Source organism: Nipponia nippon, unplaced genomic scaffold (assembly GCF_047370975.1).
Source record: "Nipponia nippon isolate SJK-2023a ecotype South Korea unplaced genomic scaffold, ASM4737097v1 scaffold_6, whole genome shotgun sequence".
Classification (NCBI taxonomy): domain Eukaryota; kingdom Metazoa; phylum Chordata; class Aves; order Pelecaniformes; family Threskiornithidae; genus Nipponia; species Nipponia nippon.
Genome location: NW_028262380.1, coordinates 67,598,547 through 67,618,972, shown reverse-complemented (window position 1 = coordinate 67,618,972; position 20,426 = coordinate 67,598,547). Strand labels below are relative to the sequence as shown.

The 20,426-nt window shown below is 37.6% G+C and overlaps 1 protein-coding gene across 4 annotated transcripts in view; it reads right to left on the bottom strand.

Moving 5' to 3' along the window:
• TTC29 (tetratricopeptide repeat domain 29) overlaps window positions 1-20,426 on the bottom strand; it is a 308,070-nt gene that overhangs the window by 104,586 nt on the left and 183,058 nt on the right. For 3 of the 4 annotated variants that reach the window (XM_087736793.1, XM_087736791.1, XM_087736792.1), the window contains exon 6: window positions 10,925-11,148. In XM_087736793.1, the coding sequence (XP_087592919.1) occupies window positions 10,925-11,148 (224 nt within the window). Of the gene's footprint in view, window positions 1-10,924; window positions 11,149-12,004; window positions 12,161-20,426 lie in introns of all 4 variants that reach the window. The other variant, XM_087736794.1, reaches the window with a different exon arrangement.

The window sequence follows — 20,426 nt, the reverse complement described above, 5'->3', positions numbered from 1 at the left end:
AAATTTATCGCTGGCTAAACTAAATTTTCTTTCCAAACTCTGCTCGTGTCAGATGTGAATGGGAATAGTCAGCTAAAATTCCGTTGCAGTTTTGGTTGGCTACTTACTGTATTTGTGGCTGTTAAATGAATGTAAGCCAAACAGCCAGTTCTTAAAAGAATTTTCACGTAGCTGGGTAAAGAAGGAGTTAAGAACCAAAAGTCTTGCAGCAGGTAAGAGACTGTTTGGTTAAGCTAGATGTGCGAACAGAACTGCTTTGCTTTCGGGAGTTCTGCAATTTGTAAGCTTTGCTCAACAAAGAAAGAAAAGGGGGAAAAGACAGACACCACACACCCCCCCCCTTATTCCTGGGTATGGAACACTGCACAAAAATCAACTGGGGAAGAAAAACCTGATTTCAATACAGGCAAGATCTCACTTGAGGTCCAGATCTTTTCTAAGTGTTGTAAAATGATGATACCATATCAAAACACTTTGATCAAAAGATGCAGTTAAATTCTCTTTTGTTATCTGCAGGAAGAATTAGGGAAAATCCAACTTTCAAAAAAAAAAAAAAAGACTAATTTCTCAACTGTAAATTCTATCATCTATGTGAGTCACTTGCATTGTTTGGAACGAACAGCAGCAGTTACTCAAAAAAGTACTTTGAATGCATTGCTAAACCACACAACAGAGTGTTTCCTCAGCCTCCTCTCTAGTATGTTCTGTCTCAAAACTAAAAATGACAAATTACATATGGTCTAATAGGAAGTGATCTAAATCTCTCATTCTGTCTGTTGTCATGACTAAGTTCTTTGACTTCACAACATCTTGATAAGGCTCTTCAGTGTGTTGCACAACACAGTAAGAACTTCATTCTGTCTCCTGAAAGGATCTTGTTGCCACCTAATCATGTCTGCAGTCTCCAAGAGGTTTATCTAGTATTTGTTTCACCTCTATCTTTATTCATCTTGGCCATTTTGGAGAACGCTGGCTGAATTTTCCCTGCTTAAAATTTTCTGAAATCAAGCTGAAATGTCTTTTGCCCATTCTTGAACACACTCTGGTTTTGTCTTTTGATTTACAAATTCATCCCTGCTCTTTAATGGTAAGCAATACCTTTTTGTTGCTTTTGCTTTTTTATTTATTATTTTGCTTTCCTATTTATTTTCCTCAGAGTTATTCCTCCATGAAGTGATACCTCATATTTCTACCTTTTTAATAATACCCATTAAAATATATAAATTATGATTTTTGAACAAGTTTGTGCTACACATTTCCATTTCTAGTATTTTAAATAAGATAACACCCCTTCCAAGAAATGAGAATATTTCACAATGTCTTTAGAATCACCAAAATAGAAATACCCCAGAAATTACATCTAGATTATCTTCTTATGATTTGTACCTAAGGTTCGACACCAAAACATCAGCTTAAGTTTAGAAATTTGGCTTTGAGAGGAACAATTATCAATATATAGACTTCATGTATTCCCAATCAGAACATTCTTCATGGCTGTGAGTTTTCATGCCTTTTGTTCCCCCTCAAGGCTGAAAAAGTACCCCTTAGGTACCTCTTCTTCAGAATATCCAGGAGCGTACATCATATAAAACTTATTCATACATTAGAAATTAAGACTATTTTGGTACAATAGCCACATAAAAATCTCTGCAAGTGATACTGGAATGGAAGTAACAAAACTGGTTTGGGCTCAGTATACATATATTATCCATCTGTGTGTGTGTGCACACACACACACACATATATATATGTAAGCACATGTATAGATAAAAAAAGTTGGATTCATCCAAACCGACCAATTTAGCTAGAGATGTGGGTTACTTAGGATCCCTTTACTCTCAATGAAGAAAAGCAGATACTTCTTGGCTGTGATTTATCTCATCCCAACTTAAACTTCTATTGCAGCACAAGGGAGCACTTTTAAAAATTTTCTCCAAAGTAAAAGGCAGAGGTTCCCAGGATGATTACAAGTACATAAACTAATAACCACATGAACAGAGAAATACAAAACCTAATTATAACCACTAAGATAACAATACACATTACATATAGATTACAGCTAAGTGAAAATGAACTTAAAGATACCAGAAGATACATACAAATGGTTACAATAACACAGTAAGGGGAAAGATAATTGGATTGTCATTGGGGTAGAACACTAGGTACAGATTTGTTGCCTTTGAAATCTTTGCTACAAAGTATCAAGGCACTAACGCTACATAAAATTACGCAAATAACTTCAGGTACTGCCCTGCAAATCTCAAGAGATGGAACTGACCTGAGGCGGACTATTGCTACTGCCACAGCTTTGATTGAATGAACTTTAATGTGACCCTCTGATGACAACCCTGCCGGTGAATAACAATGAGAAGTGCACAAAGACAACCATTTCTCTGTAATTGTCTTGGACAGTGGCTGACCAGATATGCGGTCGTAAAATAAACCCCAAAAGACAGACTTTTAAAAGCTGTATTGTCTTCCAGATTCAAAGGCTGATTTACAAATGAAGAAATTAATTGAGATTATTCTGACAGTGGTAAAGCTAGCATGTCAGACTTAGTAAAAGTGAACTTTTACCTCCCCAGGAGAAGAAAAATATTAGAATAGGTAAATACTCTCTTATATAAAATCTCCCATAGGTTGTTCAGTTGTTAAAGCTTTGACCTCTCTGATTTTGTATAGTAAGTTCTCTACAACTGATAGCAGAATACATGTACACAAGTCATCTTTATGTATCTGTTGATTAAAAAAAAAATTATCTGCACGACTTATCAAAGAGGGAATGATGGCACTGGAATGTGATACCAAATGAACAGAAAGAGAAGTCTGAATCACACAAGCAATTGCAAAACTGTTCCTGCAAGACAAATTCCTGTTTTTAAATAAGACACAATTAAAAAACCACACAAATAAAGGTTCAAAACCTGATCCCATTAATCTTTCAAAAAATTACATTAATTTCATAAAACATTGGAAGCTAAATTCAGGTCTTCCAGAACATTTAAGTCACAGGATTGTGAGAACACGGTAAAGATGAACATCCACCCAAAATGGCAGCTACACAGAACAAACAGAACTCGATGGAGCAGATGGTGAGGCCTGATAGTTCACAGTTTTGGACTTAACTGAAGATCTGAAGCAGGGCTAAGAACACATCTTATGGGCAATTATCCAACAGAACATTTTTTTTTCAATGCCAAATTACCAAATTGAAGGCAGTAATATTTCACAAGAATTAAGCATAAACCAAATTAAAAGTCATGCTATGTTGCAGTATTTGTTTTATAATATTTTAATATTTTTATGTTTTTGTCACAGAATATAAATCCCAGAAAATGGATTTATTTCATTCTATTTCATCTGAACTTTTCAAAATATTTTATTTTCATTGTCCTTTGCAATGGAAAACAACTTTGAAATTGGGTGTCTATGCACAAAAGGAAAGCATCCCTATCAAAAAGTATCCCTATCCAACCTTGCTGAGATCTTTTTGTTAAACAGGAGATTTAAAAAAAAAAACAAACAAACAAAAAACACCCTTCGACTTGAGCGTAAACATTAAACCCCATATATTAAACACATATAGCATTTTCTGCTCTGCATCAGGATCTCTTCAGGTGCATCTCCACCATCAAGTAGGACCTCCCCTTGCTATGCTCAAGCCATAGTCCCCCACTGGCCCACTGAACAATATCTTTGGCTGTTCCTGGGCTTTCCTCAGGATCTGTGCCCTTGGCAAGCAAAGGCGTGCGTGGAACAGACGATCATTCAAATCCATGGTCCACACATTTGCTGTGCTCAGCTAGGCAGCTACTAAGTAGTGCAATGTACAGGGGTAGTGAGGTGGAGTTTGACTATGACAATCCCAAACTCATGAGAGATGAGAGAGAAGAAACATATAGAAGATCTGCAAGCCATACCAGTGTGATTTAAGTACAACTGCTGCCACATCTGTATGACCTCCCTTGTGACAGGATGTAGTGGAAGAAAGAAAAAGAAGTACAGAAATGGTCTTTAGAGAACAGATGAAAACAACACCATGAAGAGATCCTGGCTTGGTATTTTACTTGAAGAAGAAAAGAGAGAGGCTGTTGTTCTTGTTAATGGAAAATAGAACTTGTACTCATTTTTAAAATACAGGTATCAGAAAGAAATTTTTCAACATCCATTTATGGCTGAATATTTTCCACTCAAAAAAACATCAGTTAGTCATTTGTTCCTGCCAGCTGAAGGCCACATAGAAACTTTTCAACAGCCGGTAACACTCATCTTCCAGTTCAGTTAGTTGTTTTTAAGCGAGTATGACTTGACTATAACTGATCATTCACTCTTGAAGACATATAAAGGAGTGGCCTAAGATCAATTAAGTCACTGGGAGTAATTTTTGGTGTCAGAACGAGACACCATTAATACTGGAAGTTTCATTTTTCTTTTGCCAGAGAGATCAATACCAGTGACTGCCTCAGCAAGACAGCTGATGCTGTAAAGACTTCACACACAGAAAGATCCAGGATGGAGGCTGTTAGGCCACAAAGAAGCATGAACGGTAATAGAATATGGTGCTGCAATCAGTTTATTTCCACCTGGATCCATACAAGGCAAAGAATCAGTCCCATTTGCTTGCTCAGGACAATCATGCCTCTGCACCTATAGGTAGAGGACCACCCAGTCATTCCTTTTTCCAGAAAGTTTATCCACAAGCTAAACTCACACACAAATGAAGAAAGGTTGCTGTGGGGTGGCATGCTGACGCCACCAAGTTTCAGGCAGAGCCTCTGTTTCCTACATATCACAAGGCAGGGTGTACATAGAGCACACCTCTCCCAACACTGCTAGGTACGTAAGGGGAATGCATTCAATGAAAGTACAATCTATACAAAGACGCTAGGGAAATGGTCAGGATATAATTTTGCCAAGTAAGGATAAAGCTATCTAATGATAATGATATAAGGCAATTAACTGGTAATCTGGGACGCTAAAGGGGGGGGCTCCAAGCTATTGCAATGGAAACGCACTACTGAAATTTTCTAAGAAATGCCAATTCTGTTGAAGTCAATGCTAGTTCTACAACTGGCTGTATTTTGAGAAGGCTTGGCTTCTTTTCTGGGTAGAATCGCTTCACTTTTTGCAAGATAATTGCAAACATAATAAACTCCTCCATTGGTCTCTAGCAACTGCTGTGTTTTTTCCTGTGATACAATATTAAGTAGAGAAGGACAAACCTGCTTAGAAAACAGAAGTGTTCCTTTCCCCACCCCCCTCAAATCAAACAAAACTACGCCTCCTCCAAGTAAATATTAAGAGAGGTTTGGTATGTTTATCCTTTTTCTTTTTTAATGTATAACCTCTTTCCATTTTTTTTTTTTTTCAAAATAGCACAGGTAGTATGGTTATTGCAATGTTTCTAGCCCAGCCTAAGGCATAAGAGCAAAATCTTACAGAAAAGCTTTCCACTGTAAAATGCTAAACTCTGTTTTCAACCTTAAGTACCTCAGACAAAGAAAGATTTGCCAGTGCAAACACATCAAATACTCATGCTTTCTTCATATACTTATGAAAAGTAATCTTTTACAACAACAACAAATGATAACTCATACAGTAAGAAGTTTTCTCTACGCTGACGTGAGGAAAAAAGAGCCAAGTTAGCACTTCCTTCTAATTCTGCGTGTCTGATAATCTCTACAACAAGGGTCAGCAGCCCATAGCACATGCACAGATTGAGCATTTAGCATACAGCATACCACAAAGGTTGCATGGGGTCAGGAACCAGGAGCAGGTGGAATCTGAGAAAGTCAGCAGCTTCCAGGTCTTAACTCCTACTCTCCACCAGCTGCCGCAATAATCAACTAATAAGTAGTGTCTTGCCCCTTTGAAGGCATGTTCATACCCGAGTATAGGTTCCATGCGTTGGCTTTGGCACAGTGAACACCGTGATCTGCCACTGTAGTGATGACTGCTCAACACACTTTTCAGCCACTGAACTGCGGCATTTTCCCTGGTTTTGCTCTGGCAAAGTAGAGCCAATGGCTGAGACATCTCTCCCTTTAACTATTCTTGAGCTGTAACTTGTCTTGCATCCCCTTCAACTTGTACAATACAAGTAAACCAGCTCACTCTCACAAGCGCTCATCATGTGAGCACTTCAAGGCCTCTGCTGGTTCTAGGTAAGGATTCAGTTAGGGTTCAAGCCTACATTTAATTCAGATGTAATCTGAAGAGCAACACTTTTCAAGCCCTTCTGAAATAATATGGTGACCTCTAATTTGACAAAATTTCTATTCTGAAATAACAGGTGACCTCTAATTTGACAAAAAACAAATTTGGCACACTAATGCTGAGAGGTCGGCCTCAGTCTAAAACACGATTGATGCTTTACAGTATACTCTGCATGCCATCAATCATTCTTCTGGTAGGCTCAGTGCAAACTAACTAAATAAAAGTAGCTACACAATACTTCAACAAGATGATTCAAAGAAGTGGCTTAGCCTAACGAGCATACAGATGCAACAAGTAAATTAGCAATGCATTTCAAAACAGTAAGACAGACCATGGTAGCTAAGAAGTGTTTTAAAGAATTGTGCTGGTTTTGGCTGGGATAGAGTTAATTTTCTTCACAGTAGCTAGTACGGGGCTATGTTCTGGATTTGTGCTGGAAACAGTGTTGATAACACAGGGATGTTTTCATTACTGCTGAGCAGTGCTTACACAGAGCCAAGGCCTCTTCTGCCTCTCACCCCACCCCACCAGCGAGCAGGCTGGGGGTGCGCAAGAAGCTGGGAGGGGACACGGCTGGGACAGCTGACCCCAGCCAACCAAAGGGCTATTCCGTACCATATGACGTCATGCTCAGCATAGAAAGCTGGGGGAGGAAGAAGGAAGGGGAGGACATTCGGGGTGATGGCATTTGTCTTCCCAAGTAACTGTTATGTGTGATGGAGCCCTGCTTTCCTGAGGATGGCTGAACACCTGCCTGCCGATGGGAAGCAGCGAATGAATTCCTTGTTTTGCTTTGCTTGCGTGTGTGGCTTTTGCTTTCCCTATTAAACTGTCTTTATCTCAACCCACGAGTTTTCTCACTTGTACCCTTCTGATTTTCTCCCCCATCCGATTGTGGGGGAAGTGAGTAAGCAGCTGTGTGGGGCTTAGTTGCCAGTTGGGGTTAAACCATAATATTTATACAGTAAACTCTGTGCAAATACCAGCTTAAAGGTTTTAATTTCACTTTTAAATATTTTTATCTGAGGAACAGCAACATTATAATGAACTGTTCTCCCAGGCACACATTTCACTGGGTCCTGTTCAAACATTCCAAAATATAACTAAAAGACTTCGTAGTTGGATTTCCTTTGTTGCTACTTCTTCCCCATGACCTACTCAAACACACAGAGATATAGAATCAAATTTTGTCCGGGTCTTAGACAGACAAAATGGACAAAAAGAATTCTGCTCAGTTGGCACACCTCTGTAGGGTATGGTCATCATTTGTTCACGGGGTGTCAGCAGCCAAAGGATATTTAGTTAGCAACCCTCAATATCAGACAAGGATGGACTGTGGCTTCAAACTCTCCCTCCTGCTAACTTGCAGAACAGTACTGAGTAGGGGCCAGGGAGCTATGGCTGTTCAAAGGGATAGCAACAACAACATGCCAGCACTGTATTGTACCTTTCAAGGACAATTATACCTTTAAGTGAAATTACTCTGAGCAGTACAATCAGGCAGGCAATTGGGCAGGTCATTCCATGGCCTCAAAGAAACCTTTTTTTGAAAAACTCACCAACATTTTCATACCTATGCCAAGAAATAACTGTATTCATCAAATGCTGAGCTATGTAGATACATTGCTTTGGCATTTATCCTGCGTTCTTCTGGAAAAAGCCCTACAACTATACATATTTAAACAACAAATTATCTCCTTTTTTTTTAATCTACTGAGACCAGAACTAGTAAAAAGAAAGGTTAGTCCATAATAATGAAAGAAGAACAAGAAATAATTAGAAACAACTCAATTTTGAAGTCAGAAAAATTTACATTATTTGCCTCAAAAAAGACCAAATAGGAATGCAGTCAAGTATTGCCAATATTTCTGTCAGTGTTTTTGGGATAATGCTGTACCTAGGGCAAAATAACTCTGTCAGCTGTTTTTCTGAGAAGCTGCAAGGATTAATGCTAGCTCTCTATTTTTAAATAGTTGGGAGGTATTCAAATACAATGAGATTAAGTTGGACAGAAAAAAAGATATTTTCTTTGCACACAGTATAATATTGGTAATAGCCAATTTAAAAAAAGATGATTCCTGTATGACTTGAAGCTCAATCAAAATGTTCCACTAAAAATGAAAACAGAGAGAATATTCACTGGTGTATGTAAAGGTAAAGTGGTCTGTACAATGTAACACTGGTAAATAAAATATCAGTATTTTCAAACCCAGCAGTAAAGAAAATAATTGCTCTTAGATTTCAGCCTCCACATTGTGATGGATGGCACTAATTCTGTTCAAGCAAACGATTTATGTCCGACATTATAGCGTCCTATAACTACAAACTATCAAAAAAATGAAAAGATTAACACATTCCACCAGCAAACATAGAAAGTGAATGAATACCTAGCTTTCTCTGTGCACTATGGTTAACAACCATAAAACTCTGAACTGAGGAGCAGCAGTTCTAAGTTATATTCACAATTAAGACAGCAACACTTTATGATCCAAAAACATCAGGTGAGAAAAACTACGTAACAAATAAGAAAATTATTTGCTGAATTAGTCAGTGAAGTTTTGTTTTCCACTTACCATTTCAGGTTCAAAAACAATCCCCTCATAAAGTTTAAATTCATCAACAAACTTACAAGTAATGAAGATGTTTTTCTTTATACCTGCTATCTCTTCTTCAACACAACCGTTAGCTCAGGACAGCATACCTGAGCCCAGCAACCTTTCAGCCATCCTACTATTAGAGATACCAGCCATACTGTGAAACTCCCACAGTTTGCAGCCTTAAGTATTACTTTCAGCCTTTTAAGCTTGAACTCTGGTGGCTGAAGAGCAAATGCAGGTCAGCTGCTGTTGTGACTGCTACATCATGGCAAGTTCCAGCTGAGGTGAACTGCTGAACACTCCTTAAATGGTGTCAACTAGAGTTGTCAGGAGATCATAAGCCAGAGCCCCAAGCAATTTGATTAGAATCAGAGAGTAACTGGATTAGTGGAACTACTGAATTAGTATTTGATGAGCTGTATAATTCATATGTTATCTTCACAGCACTACTAGCTCTAACACCTGCAACATGAATTAGCATCCGCCCCTTCATGTGCCAGGTGATTCAAGCCTCACTTAAAACAAACAAAGGTTTGCATTGAAACAGGTGAAAAAAATAAAAACTAACTATATCTTGAGCTAGCAATTCAGTAAAGATGCTTGCCAGCTCTATTGGCACATTCTCATTATTTCCTCTTCTTTCATTTTAACTAACTTCAACAGGCAAAGTTGGGAGATATTCTCTCCTAGAGGCAACATACAATCAGTCAGAGAATTGGTGGTATCTTGTCTCTGTGAGAGGTGAAAGCCTTCCAGAGCCCAGCACGCAATGAAGGCTGGATTCAGTGAGAGAAAGGGCCCCTGCCTTTCACAGGGGCAGAAACTGCACAGTCAGCAGCACCTTGACTCTCTGGCAGCGTTTTTGCCAACTCTGTTGTCACACATCAGTTTGCAACACTGAAAAATATCATGCACTGCAGGAAGGCAAAATGCTCTCCTCAAGCAGCTGCGGGAAGCAGGCCCATCAAGATAAGGCGTTATCTACCACTTTTTGAACATCACAGTGCTGGCAGTATGCTTCTGTCAGGGCAGCCTGGGTGCCAAACTTCTCTCTTGTACTCCTGCAAGCTACAGGGGTGCCTATTCAGGTTTTAGTCACACTCCAGACAAATCTGAAGATTCCTTCCAATCACGGGCTGGCTAGACTGCCTGCCTAGAATTACAGTGAATTAAATAAAGAAACACAACTTTGGACTTTCATAGTAAACATAAAATAAACATTTTAAACGAACATTTTTTTAAGTGCTGAAAGGGGTTTTCTGTTGTTCCTTTTTTAAACAAAGTTGTCTGTTTCTAAATTTCAGTCAAAAAGCTTAGGTTCCAAACTCACAGGCTTTATTGTAGATTTTCATGTTTGTAAGGTTCAAAATGCAACTTGAGACAAGCCAACTAAAGTGAAATGAGTTCAGCCATGAAACAGGATTGCAGTTAGAGCTTTATCTGCCTCCATCCCTACAATTATTCCAGAGGAGAAAGACACAGTAAGTTATGTTGCTATTTATAGTAAAAGGAAATGATAAATACGAGCGCTTAGTAAATAGTAGGCAATAGAGAAAATACAGTAATTTGGAGTTATGTGTTCACTAATACCTAGTAATTCACAGGTGGCATGTTACATCCGTGTGCTGCATTTTATTTGACATGTTCACAATCCTTTTTAAGTCAGTCACAAATCCAAACACAGTTAGCAGACAGGTTATTTAATAAAATCAGATTTATAAAACTATTACTGTGTGAAACAGCATTTCACCTATTAAATTTTTCTAATACAAAACCAGCTACTCAAATCAATAGAGAAAGAAGAACAATAAATAATGAAACTATGAGAAAATAATTGAGATGTTATCAAAGCTATAAATACATAAAACATTTCTGATGATATCATAATGCACTCTACATGTTTTTCGCTTCTTTTTTTCCTTCACAAAACCTCTCCTGATATCTGCAGTTCCTAATCATTTATTCTATAAATACAGCTTAGTTGACTAAGGCTGAAATGTGCTAAGATGCGGTAACGTTTCAAATTCATACATGAAACAATTTGGAGGCTTCCCCCAGGCATTCGCGGCCGAGGCTCCTGCTGCTCTGCTACCCACAATCCCCCCATTTACCTGCTCGCCGGGCTGCCTCAGCCCTGGTCAGGAAGTGGTGGAGCTGATCCAGCTTATCAGGCTGCTCCTCCAGGGACTGCTGCTGCCATATGGCTGACCCAGGCCCCGCAGCCTCCCTCAAGGCATCCCACTTCTGTATCAGAGTGAAGAGCTCGGAGAAGGACTCGTGATAACCCTGTCGCAGCATGTCTATGCAGATGTTCTGCTTGTATGAATTCCTGTTACTGGGAATAAGAAAGATAGATTTTAAGCCTTTAAACCTGGATTCTCTTCTCCACCTTACCAAATAAGCATGGATAACTCAAACAGCTTTCAAGAAGAGACCTCTGCAGTTCAGCAGCGGGGAAGGGGTGTTTTTTCCCCCGCTCAAAAAGCATTCTGCTACAATACGATTATGCATGTCATACCCTAGGATGGTAAATATGGCAATAATGAATAAATACCAATATATATATATTGAAAACATACTAAAAGTATACCGGTATTCTTTAGCTGGTATTGGTAAAAAAGGCCGACTGATGGGACAAAACCCCTGTGTTTACATTAGCTCATGAAAACACAATGAACTCTTAGTTTGCTTTAAAACAGTGCACAGGGAAAAATGAGGCCCATTCCACATGTCAAAACAATGTATATGTTAAATAGTTTTGCTGTAGGACATGATGGCTTAGTTTAAAACGTCAAACAAATGCTATGCCAGAAACATAATCATTAGATATTATTTTGCTTCTGTTTAGCATATAACTTCAGCTGGGACTGGTTTACTGATGCAAAAGTTTGATAATTTCTCCCTAATTTTAAAATCAAATGATGCAATGATGAATTTATATCAAAGTTATCTCATTCATAAACTCTAATAAGATACACATATCAAAAAGTTGCGTAATCAAATATTCTCTAGAGGTAATATATCTTTTGAGGTATTATTTATGGAAATAATCAAAATATTTCTTTTATGTGGCATGAAACAATCATTGTGTCCTATCCTGGAGAAAACTATGAGTCCAATGGGACTGCCTGCAGCACTAAAGTATAGATGTAAAGGTTTGCGGGTGTAAGTATCTGTGTGAGAAAACAAACCTTTGTCCCAGTAAAATGGCAAGGACCCGGATGTGTTAATTTTATTTTGTGTATTCCATTAAGTTTCCAAACTGTTTTCAAGACTGTCTTTTTAGATTCAGATCCATTTAACTTCAAATTCTCAGCAGCTTTAAAATACAGATGGAATTCTGAAAACTGAGATTTATAGTGGACGTTATAAATTCAGATGACCTCATGCTAAACAACAGCCTAATGAGACTAATACTTCTAGCCTAAAAAGAGCTGCTGCAGTTCTTTAACAACGCTAATAAGATGGAAGTGATGTAAAAAACTTCTTAGCTAGATGTCAATGAAATAAACAGTACTGTGAGATGTAAGAAGTAAACAATCTGCATTATTTCGTATTTAATATGATTAAAATAAAATCTATTAATTACTACATAGATGCACATTAATCCTTCACATATATTTTTTACATTTCAGTTGCAGAACTGAACACAAAAATATTACAAAATCCTGATATGATTTAGACTAGACAGTATCGAATTTATGTTTAATACGTAAATAGGTGTTTTTTGAGATTGAAAAGCACACATTGTTCACACAGACAAGGGAAAACATATAACTATTCTGTACCAGAAAACATTTGCAACATTTATCTTAGAAAAGTAAATGAGAAATATATTTAAACATTTAAATTTGAATTTGCCAGAATATGCTATATTTGTCATGTATCAAATGCACGGTATATAGCTTAAAAATACTGTAAAGATACTATGTTAATAATATACAATGTATTCTCTAGTCTATGTGGAATACTTTCTTTTTGCTGTTTTAAAATTCTATCTAACTAAAAAAAATTGAAGAATATAGGTAAAAAATTCCTACCAACTTCTAAAGGCACAGGACTGAATCCCACATTAATATATCTCAGAGCAGTGGAATAACATTCTGCATAGCAGACACAAATACATATTTATTTATATAATGTGATCTATACATGTGTATATGTGTGCATGTATTAGATTATTAGATGTACTAGAAGTAAACAAGAAATTACTGCTAAAAAATCTTAACAGGGACTAAACAAAATGTCATTCAGTTAATTTTTAGCACTCACTGAGCACAGTACCAATATTCCTATAAATAGAAAACCTGTGTCCATGTAACATGTTATTTCCTTTAGACTGATGCATTTTACTTGAAGTAAAAGCACATTTTCCCCACAAGACAGCATTATTAGCAAACCAATAAAGGAAAACAAAACATACAGTAAAACAGGTCAGTTTTAAAAATTAGTGTTCATATTCTTTTAATAAATCCCATCCCAATTAATAAAGAAATTGAAATAATGCTGAGGTAATCACACGGTGAGCACATTTTTTCTTAGGCAAAGATAACTGATTTTAACTCACAAGCAATGAAGCTATCTACTGTATAACCATTCAAATGTAGAGGCATAAAGATAAAAGTTCTCGCTCAGTTATACTTAAAAACAGCAAATACACAAAGCGCAAAATAATACTACTATTGTTTCCTTAAGTTTCTGCAATATATAAGCCACTAGTGACTGATCACACAGAAACAATAAAATAGGGCTAGAAAGGAATGATATTATGGGGATGAATGGTATTTGTGACACCTAAGAGAGCTTGACACCGCAACGAGTTCTGAAATTGTTTCAGTTATCAAAGTGGTTCCAGATGAAAATGCCAGTGCCCTTTTTTCCAACAAACAGTGCTTTCGAACAGAGGAGTAGTGTAGGTGACAGCAGTAAACTTTTCATGGTATCTTGAGATAAACTATAAACCCTCAATCCTCAAAATCCGTTTCATACTGCTTTTCATGATGTCATGCAGCATGTAAAACGAGAGGTTAAACAGAACATCTCGTGTTTTACATAAACGAAGATTACTGTATTTCTAATATCAGTATCAAAACGTGATACCTAAGTAAACGTACATGATTTATTTTATAAAATCCAACCGTTAACGGTACGTTTCTACTACGTCAATAAACTAGCGTACACTAAACCTTTTGAACCTTACTACTTCATAAATTATGATACCTTATTAAACAAGTAAGTTTGTTTTTCTGCATTGCGTCCACACCGATTTTAGGTTTCCTTTGAACAATTAGGTTACTTCGAGAAGCGAAATGAAAAAGGACTGGCCTTTCATTTGGCCGGAGACCTTCAAGAGGTTTAATGGTCTCTGGGGGCATCTACTGGAAATCCTGCAAAACTGCAGGCAGGCCACGTCCCTCCCGCCGCGGCCGGGGCAGCGCGGCACGGCTGCAGAACAAAGGCAGGCGCCGGCGGGGATTAGAGGCCGGGCGCGCGGCGGAAGCGCGGGCAGCGCGCGGGGGAAGCGCGGGGCTGCGCCCCCCGCGCTGCCGCTGGCTCTGCCTTGCCTCGCCCCGCGCCACCAGCACGCAAACCTCGCCCGCGCAGCTGCCTGCAAGCAATTCAGCCGGCCGGACTGGAACGAGCAGCCAGCTGTGTAATGCTAGCTGTGTTTAATTTTAAAATTGACCCGTGATGCGGGCATCAACCTCAAGTCCTCTTTCCCCTCGGAATGCTCAGATCTGCATGGTCAGAGAGCAAGATTTCAGCTGCATTTTTTAAAACAAACTGTTTCTAATGAAATCTGGAGCGTATCTACGTATTCATGGTCAAGACAAAGAGACCAATTGATCTGTTTTTCCTTTCAAGCCGATTTGTTTTACTTTTTTTTTTTTTAAATCCATGAAATTCAACAGATGAGAACCGTAATACTTCACACAAACACAGACGATGCTGAGAATGCACTGTTCCTCTGCCTGTACGCTCGTCTCTGTCATTACTGAACCCAGCTGAGGTTGCCAGATGTTTGTTTACACAGGCCGGGTAAAACACTGAAATGAGGTCCGCTTCGTGGATGGGGCTGGGTACCCTGCATTGGGCCTACGCCAGCAGTTACCGTGAGGCAGTATTTTGTGCGTGCGGTGCCGAACAATTCCGTGTGTGTGTGTGTGTGTGTGTCTGTGTGTGTGTGTGTGGTGTGTGTGGTGTGTGTGGGTGTGTGGGGGTGTGTCTGTGTGGTGGGTGGGTGGGTGGGTGTGGGGGTGTGTGTGTGGGGGGTGTGGGTGTGGGTGTGGGGGTGTGTGTGGGTGTGGGTGTGGGTGTGGGTGTGGGTGGGTGGGTGTGTGGGGGTGTGTGTGTGTGTGGGTGTGTGTGTCGCTGGGGGGCAAGGGGGCATGCGTCGGAAGAATTTTCAGCACCAACTAAATAACTACCAAAAGTTAAAGTTGCCGTTTTAGGGGTACCCTGTTATAGATGATGATTTCACGTAGTGTAATATCACCCGGGTGGAAGCAGCTGTTTATCGCATGTGGACCTGTGAGCTTGGAAAGGCACTGCTATTGTTAACGCTGTGCTTTAAGCGCACCTGGATACTGCTACACGCATTTTCTTAAACTATACAGCTACTTACATAATTTTCTTATATGGATTTCTTTTATTATGATCATTGCTATTCTAAAACAATCTAGAGTCATGCTGAGGAATCACAGAAACCTGATTCGAACCTGCCGTTACCAGTGCAGAAATCATAAATGCTAATAATCGTCAGCGAGGCTAATGAAATTGCACTGTTGTTGCAATCTCAAGGCCCTTCCTGTGTTATGGTATTGTACTTCTACAAGACTCTTCAGCAATGCTGGGAGATCAGGACAGTACCATTCTACATTTCCTTTACCTTAAAATCCTGCACAACAAGGCTATTTGTATTCTACCTTTTACACTGAAAGACAGACAAGAAAAAAGAAATTAAGAGGCCAAGAGGCAGGTATTGGTGTTAGAAATAATCAAACCAGTCAGTATAGCATAACAGAATTATTTATCATGAGCTTAATTCTCCATGCCTCCCGTCTGGCGTGGTCAATTACAGACATGCCAAACAAGTGCAAAACTTCACCATTTTCAGATGACAGATTTTTTTTTTTTTATATCAGGGTTCATATCTTTAGATTTTGTAGGATTTAATTAGCACTATAGGTTAATGCCAGCTGCTGATTACAATACAAGTGTACTGTAGCAATCCCATTTTGTAGAGCACAAAATGGCATGGATTAAACAACGATAGTATATAAAATATTAAAGTGCACTTCCAGTGTAAAATAATTACTCCACCAATTATTATGATGTTTAAAAACTGTATTCAAATAGGTTTCATCCACTTGGGATTTCCTTCTGCATTTGGCAAGTCAATGACTGATATAAATGCCTTAGATAAGGATCACAAAATTACGAAAAAATAGTCAAGATATTTTTGCTTAAGTTTATTTAAACAAATACATAATACTTTATTTCCCCCCACACTTCCTGTCTATAAATCTGTGACAAAATTAAAATTAAATCAAGTATGTGAATACTTAGCTACTTTGTGTTTAACCTATATGCAAATAAACATAGCATAAACAAGGAGACAGCAGAATTTCCTCACTAAAGTTTGAAAAGTATATGCATTAAGTAAAAACAAATACACTATACAAAACGCTAAAAAGTCAAGCATGCCGTAAGAGTTTATAACTTCAGGCTGCTCTGCCTAAGAATCGAAAGAGGAATTATTATTTAGTTATAGCTGGACAGCCAAAAAACGTAACAGTTTTGCAACACCGTTAGTGACCCACATCGAAAATATAGTTAAAACTTCTGCAGGGCATTGCTGAAGATAAAAAGCACTTATGCAAATACTTGGTAAACATGGAAGCTGAAGATTTGACTATCGCGTTCAGCGATGCTACGATCCAGGTTACAGTGGTATAAAACCATGTACTCACACTGTTGAAATCTACATTATCATGTGTCTGGGCTGCAATCCATGAAAGTTAGGTACATGGCTAACTTGAAAATATATCTGAGTCGTCTGAGTATCTGAGTTCAGTGTGAAAATTTACATACGTAAGTACTTTGGTGAGTCAAGCCCTCAGCTGGTCAAGGTACTCAGCACATTTTCACCACATACTGCTACTGATACACAGCTATTTAACTGAATCGGGGCACTGCCCTTTTTAATCCTAGTTTAAAGACTGTCTGTTTAAATACTTTTCTTTTAATGAAATATTTACTGGATGGTAATATGTTAAATTGTAGACTACAGCAATCTCATTAAAGAAAGATATGAAAGTACAGTAAATGCCATTAAGTAGTAATAGATGGTTAGCTTACACATCAGAATTTTTATTATTAAGGCTGTGAATTAAATTATATCGCGGTGACGTGCATGTTTTTTAATTCCAAATTATAAAGCTGAAATAGCTAATGTCCTAATACAAAAAGCATAAAATCCAACAAACCCCCCAAATGTAATAAAAAGAATTCCCTACTCTAAATAATAAATAAAAAATATTGCATGACAATTTGTACATATCATGAGAGGGAAGAACATCTACTTGAAATTGACTTTTGAAACAATTCAGATTTTTTTAAATAAGAAAAGGTTTATGGAGCTATGTATTCAGAACTATTAATAGAAAGATGAAAATAAAGTATATCAGAAAATAAATATCTAAGTACTTTATACCATATATATAGGTACAACAACTTTCAGCATAAGTAATGCAGTATTTTTCATCTACTGCCTCACAGTCCCCGACTGTTGTCAAACCACACTTTAACCTAAATCATGCAATCAAAGGTGGATGCATAACCTGTCAGTAGGATCCCGCAAAGAACACATATATTGAACTTGCTTCCTTTTGTTCAAAGCCACACTGCCACTTTAATACTACATAAAATGAAAAATTAATCAATTATAAACATCAAAGGATGATACAGAAAAAGTATTTTAAAATGAATGTAAGTAATGTAATAATTAAGAATCCTCATTAGCCCAGAAAATGGAAATATAAATTTAGCAATGAACTTTTGGAACATTCTGTCCCTAAACATAAATGCGAAGACAGCACTAAAAAAAAAGATAAAAGTGCTACCCTTATAAAAATGTCCTTCATAAAAGAGCACACACACACCTGCGATTATTTCAAGCATAATCAGAAAAAACCCCATTATCTTCATTAATCTTTCTGCTTTTCTTTCTAAATTAATTATGTTCATTAACAAAAAGTAATTCCAACCATATTTTATGGACTATTATTTATCAAAATGAAGTATTTCTCAACTTTCCCCTTTTATTTCAGAGCTGACCTAATGGAGTGAGAGCCAGAAACTTCTGAGGTTGGAACCCTTTCCATTTGACTTGCATGATATCAGAGAAGTCATTGCATTTCTCTGCAGATTTCTTTCACAGTGTGCAAAATTATCTTTAGAAAAAGATAATCACAATTATTTATGTTCTGTATCTTCTTAAGCTGATGCTATAAATTATCATAAAACCCTGTACAAGGCTATGCATTTATTATACTACTGCTATGAACAATTCGCACAGTATTTTTGCCTTTGTTTATGATATCTCATTCAAGTCCCCAACAGAACTTACTCAGTAGTCTGAGGACAAATAGACCACAGAGAGATTAAAGAGGAAGAGAAAGAAGAGAGAGGATTTTACACGATTCGGAAGGATTCACTGTGAGAATTATTAGGAAGTCACGATTGTACCAAGGCAAATTAGACTGTCTGTCTTTATTTCAGACTTTTTTTGTATGTTAGAGATGCTTCACCTTTATGGAGTGTTTTAAAAATAGAAGTCAGTTGTGTATTGCTTGTACATTATCTTCAGTACTAAATATTGTTGAACTACTGAGAAACGAAAGCACTAGAAAACCGTAAGACCAAACTTAGTAAAAACAACAAGCTACATAAAAAAAGAAAAACTTCAGCTCTCTGTGTTCTTTTTTATTAAAGTATGTCATGTATTTTATCTTTGCAAGAGTTTGATGAGTTTTTGCAAGTAAAATTCTGTTTCCTCTATACTTGCTAATAGTCATGAGAATCTGTAGTTTGCACCTTCCCATTAAAAATGTATTGTATTTTTTGAAATTATTCACCCCGCCTTTTATCCAGATCATGTCTTTGAAAGGAGGAAGTAGATAATAAATGGAATAATTCATGATTTCCCATTAAATATGAAACTTTCTTTTGCAGAGTTTAGAAAATGAAGTTCTACATAATGTACAGAAGTTGATTAGAACTTTTTTTAACCTTTTCAAGAAAAACCTTTCACATTACACAAACGCACAGAGAAGTTTCTTTAGGAAAGGCAAACCATTCACTTCTCACACAGTTCTGTTCTTTAGATCACTGCCTAATTACACTAAATAATATGTTTATCAGGCTTGAAATTCGCAGAGATTATTCATTTGACCAAAAAGAATGTGTGCCTCTAAGTGCTAAAATCTCTTTTTGAAAGTTGTTTAATAAACATTGAATCCTGGTCATGGCAGGCAAGATTGTTAGGAATTATTCAGACAGAAAAAAATACATATTTAAATAATATTGTGAAAGAAATTTAAAATTTATCATCTAGCTCAATAAGTGACTTGTGCCATCTCCGTTTCCACAATCAGCAGGGAGTTTGGGATAGAGTGCCTTAATTTAAAATTTCTTTTACTATGAAAGGATACACTTCTTTGGTTCTGATTTACCCTTTTCCATAGTTTTTAGTATTTAAAATTGAAGAAAAATCCTCATAAAATGTAAATGACTTGACACAACATTCCACCAGTTCTCAACCAGAGTAATGTGAACAAAGAAGGTCATAAGGTGCTTGCAGGTCATATCCAAAGGTTGACATCATCAAGAACAGCAAAATCTTGTTAGGACCTGAACATGAATGGGAAAGAACAGTTTACTTCTTTCTCCTTTTGCTGCTATGTCCTTCTTTAACTGCCTTGAGCTCTCCTCTCTCTTTCTGTCTTCATGGTGTTCATTTCTTCTTCACAGAAGAAATGGAATTAGCTCAAATCAGTGCATCACTAGAACCAAGTACTGTGCAATCAAGGACTGAAATACAAGGGAAAAGCAGAATCTGCACCTACACATTATCTGCCTGTGTCTGAAATTGCCTTTTGCAAGCTTTCTAGTAATAGCAGCTGCCCCTTCTCCTTCCTTGCCTTAACCCCACACCAACAAGATATTTTTCCTAACCATTATTCTTGGCAGTGCCCCTCCACTGTCCCTTGAGAGCCTCACTCCATAACACCGACATGGTCAAATCCACTTTACAACACAAAATTCCCAAGCCCAAATTATGCATGTTGAAATTGGGAAGCCCCAGTAAAGATTTCAGGTTGTGAAAAAGAAAACATGGCAATATGATAAGCTGTCAATGGGTCCCAATCTATTTGTTGAGTAAAAGATGTCATAGGTCACCAATGAAGTCACCTTACTAATTTATTTGGTAGAGGTGACAGCTACTAAAAAGTCTGGATTAATCAAAACCCCAATCAGCTATTTGTGTTCAGCTTCCTTAAAGAACTGGTCCATCAACGCAAAAGACTAGAATAAGGACAAATAGAAAAG